Source organism: Temnothorax americanus, unplaced genomic scaffold, assembly GCF_048541705.1.
Source record: "Temnothorax americanus isolate GAGA-0224 unplaced genomic scaffold, ASM4854170v1 Scaffold38, whole genome shotgun sequence".
NCBI lineage: Eukaryota > Metazoa > Arthropoda > Insecta > Hymenoptera > Formicidae > Temnothorax > Temnothorax americanus.
In genome coordinates, this window is record NW_027509526.1 from 986,933 (window position 1) to 991,259 (window position 4,327).

General features: G+C 43.2%; 1 protein-coding gene across 1 annotated transcript; it reads right to left on the bottom strand.

The window, feature by feature from the left end:
• Positions 1 to 458: 458 nt before the first annotated feature.
• On the bottom strand, positions 459 to 1,484 carry LOC143902131 (uncharacterized). Its single transcript, XM_077414833.1, has one exon. It carries the CDS (start codon positions 1,474 to 1,476, stop codon positions 694 to 696), a length of 783 nt encoding a protein of 260 aa, XP_077270959.1. The 5' UTR covers positions 1,477 to 1,484; the 3' UTR covers positions 459 to 693.
• Between the last annotated feature and the right edge of the window lie 2,843 nt (positions 1,485 to 4,327).

Sequence of the window (4,327 nt, forward strand, 5' to 3'; positions counted from 1 at the left end):
AAAATTCAAAGTGGGTGACTCGGTGCGCGTTAGCAAATACAAAACAATTTTCGAGAAGGGCTACACACCGAATTGGACCACCGAGGTGTTTAAGATCGTTAAAGTGCAGCGTACCAATCCCGTAACCTATCTACTCGAGGACTATCGTGGAAAATTTGTCTCTGGAGGGTTCTACGAGCACGAGTTGCATCGCGCGACTTATCCAGACGTGTATCTCGTGGAGAAAGTACTGCGCAGGAGGGGCGACGAGGTTTACGTTAAATGGCTGGGATTCGATGGATCGCACAACTCATGGATACACAAGAACAATGTTATTTAATTCGTGTAAACTGTATTTTTTATTTTTAATATAAAAAAAATGCAATATCTAATATGTAATACATGTAAAATGTTTGAAATATGAAATACATATAAAGTACATAAAAAATATGAAATACACATGTGTAATATCTTTATTATAATATTCTTTCCAATACTGTAATATAATACTCACAATACGTTACGTTATACTACATTCACACACATTCGTACATTCATACGTTATACGACATACATACGTTATACTACTACTACTACATTATATATTACGTTACATACATATACTATACATACGTTATACTATACATACGTTATACAATACATATGTTATACAATACATATGTTATACAATACATACGTTATACAATACATACATTACACAGGTATTCGATAATGTCCCCACGGTAACGTATCGGTCGAATTAGGTATAATGTATCGCTTGTCGTCGTACGGACTCAGAGCGATTTTTGTTTCGGATACGGTGTACACCTCGTGTTTTTCGGACCTTATGCAAGCCTGCTGTCGCTTCATTTCAATTTCGTCTCGCAGACATCTCGTGTAATCGTCGAACGTTATCGACCTGGCTACGACGTTGCTCTTGACACCTTTCGCTTTTTTACAGTCTTTCTTACCATCCACTCGCAAGGCATACATTTTCGCCCTGAGTCCGACGAATTCGGTCATGATCGCACCGTTATTCTCGTCCTTCATCAAGCCCGGCACTTTTTTGTTCTCGAGCGTTATACCGTACGCGTTGTCGATCGCGTAATCGCTCGTGTCGAATCTAGCGATATCGCGTTTCACGTTCTCGTACACATCCTCGCACTCGATGTAGTATATCAGACTGTCCGTATCGGTATACATAATTCTACACTTGTCGCAATACAGGGGAGACATGTACTCGTGATGAAATTCGTACAAACAGACTTTCGATATGTCGAGAATGCACATGCCGACGTAAATAGGTTTGTCAAATTTAACGTCGAGTTTTCGCAGTTCGACGGCTATCAGATTTTCTGAAAAAACGCTCCTGCTGTGAAAATTTGGTTTCGAGATCAGTGCCTCCGCGCCATATCTACCGTTCCAATTTGTCACTAATTTTACATCGACGTGATTTCGAACGTTCTCCATCGTTTTCCCGAAAACCGCGTTGTTCATCAATTTATACAGATTTTTCTCGAAATCGTTTTTGGCCAGTGTTCTAAATTTTGTATTGAGTTCGATGTAATTGTAAAGCCATGGAGATTGAGCGAATTGTAATACGCGATGAATTTTTGTGACGCGAAGACCGTGGCGCGTGCATTGCTGTAGGTTGCGGTAGTGTATGACATAACGTTTCTTATCGTACAGCGTGGCGAGAAGTTTGTCCTGCCGTTTGCCGGGTGGTTTATCGCGCGTCGGACAGAACGATAGGTCAGCGTGCGCGTCGTGTTTATTCTGCGGATACTCTAGATCGACTTCGAGAATGTAACCCGTGGGCGAATCCAAAGCGATCGCGCTAAACTCGAAATTCGAGACGTCTTCGACCCATCGAAAGTCTGCATAAGGCAATGGTTGACACATTGCCCAGCCGTACAAGTTGTTTACGTCGAAATACATCAGGTATGACGATGGTTTCGATGTATCGTAAGATTGCATGTACCTGTTATTGGCCAGCGCGTATCTGCCGGAACATTGACTCAGACCACCGCGTATACCGCGTTCGATGAACATGACCATGTCAATGTCCGTGAGCAGTTCGAAATTGATACCCGTATGCTTCAACATAGCGTCCCACGTAAACCCCGGTAGAGTGTAATAATACGCCGGATCGAGTCCATAACTCGCGACGCAGCTATCGCGAAAATTTTCAAAGATATCGGCCAACAGCAAGACATCGATCTTTAGTTACAAATCGCTGTAGTCACCGAGCGTTCGAATGGAGAACCGCTGCCAGACGTTGACGGCGTGCGCGTAATCGCTCTCGGATACGGTGTCGCCTGTCAATGAACTGTAAAACGAGTCGCGCGATGGTAAACACGCATCCTGCAACTTTTTGACGCAGTCAATGTACTCGTACGGAAAGACACCTTTTCGCGTCAATAATTCGAAATCTTGGTCGGATAACGCGGAAAATTTTGAACGTATAATTTTTAACTTATCCTTATCGAGGAAGGATGCTAATTTTTCGAGACTCGCGCTAAGAAATTTGTACGAGTCGATGAATCTTAATTTGATGCAATTTTGGTAGTTTTTATCCTCAGTGCTTTTGACGTTTTTCGTAAATGAAATGTATTTTTCCTTCGTGATTGGAAGTAAGTCTACGCGTCTTTCGTAGGCTGTAGCTATTTCCTTGATAATAAAATGCGCGTCGTAACCCAATAAATTATGAAAAATTATTGGAATGAAGTGAGAATTTTTATAATTTAAGTTACAATTAGAATGCGCGGGACCTCTATAACGACCGGTCAAGTGACAGTGATCGCGTACGCGCACGTCGTCTGGCTCGAACGGTTTTTCGCACACGTGACAGTGCGTTGCGCTGTTAAATTTTTTCCACTCGTCTCGCGTAAAATCCGCCATGGGTATATTATCGGACAAGATGTTCTTTACGTCGTGTGCTAAACGTCTTAGTTCCTCGGCGAACGACGCGACGCAATCCTTATCGCGACGAAATCGATACGCGGATAACGAGTCGTCGTACGAGCACCGCACGTAATATACTATGCTAAATACCCGATGATGTTGAGACGTGTATGTGGACGTGGATCCGCATCCGTTTTCTCGAGAGTACATTCCAGGTCAGCGTATACAAATGAAAATAATGTAAACATCTGCAAAAAAAAAACAATTTTGAAAATTATTAAATAAAAAAATAAAATATTGTATTTTATAATTTTATTAAAAGGAGTATAAGTACTCACCGATCGCAAATGTATTTCCGACCATTGTACCTGCTCAATTGCGAGCTTACGATGCGGGATAGATTTTTTATCCACGCGAAATGTCCCACGTCGTCTCGCGGGTCCTGCACGTACAACAGATTTACGTGCTTTTCTTTCTTCCGGTCGGTGAACTGTATCGGGAGAACGGTTGGCGTCTTCTCTCCTTCGATGGCATACACATTGATGGATATATTGTTGTGATTTTCAAAATTTTTAATCTGTTTCAAAGTCATTGGAAACTCAATGCCTTGTAAATTTAATACTGTTGTGTAATCAGGGTACGAGGATTCCCGATATGTATGATCCTGGACAGGATACAGCGCGGCGACCACTGACCACGCGAAGCACGCATTGTCCATCGATTGCACGTTTATCACCGCTTTTTTTAATTTAATTTTTTGCGGTAAATTGATGTAACATCCCGCGCGCAAAGGATTGTACTTGTTCTCGTTCACTGTCAAATTGAGTATACGCGACAACGCCCATCCGCTATCGCGTTCCTGAAACTCTTCGAGACGCGATAAAGTAGGTTCGATAACGTGTAGCTCGTACCACTCGCGCAGATCGGACGCACGAAAGAGTTTACGGTTTCCCGTGCTGACACTTTTGTTTGCACGTTTGTCACCCGTCACAAACTCGCCGTTGAACACGGTGTTTATATTTACATTTGCGTGTCTTTGCACGACGTTCCGCACACGATCGAGCACAATGACTTCGGCGTCTTCGAGAAATTTTCGCGGTTCGATGTAATTGATATTTATCATCGCACCGGTCAATACACGCCATTCGAACGCGGCATCGATCTCTCGCCAAACGAGTCTTTCCGCGTTTTCGTTACCGCTACTACTGTCCGCCGCGTGCTCACCACCGATATGTACGAACCGTCTCTGTAATAGAGTCTTCGCACCATCAAGTCGCGCGATTCTTGCATAAAGATGTCATGTTTCCGACAGTCTGAGAGCCGTCTGAGACCAGCGGACGTTTGGAACGACAGTCTTCTTCGAGCTGCTCAATAAACTTCTCGCATCGCTGTTCCCATGCGAGATATTCGTCCAAGGTAGCGATTTGGTTGGATCCTTCCACCA

Coding starts and splice junctions, on each gene's coding strand:
- LOC143902131 (XM_077414833.1), bottom strand. CDS start 1,476: ATGAACAACGCGGTTTTCGGGAAAACGATGGAGAACGTTCGAAATCAC.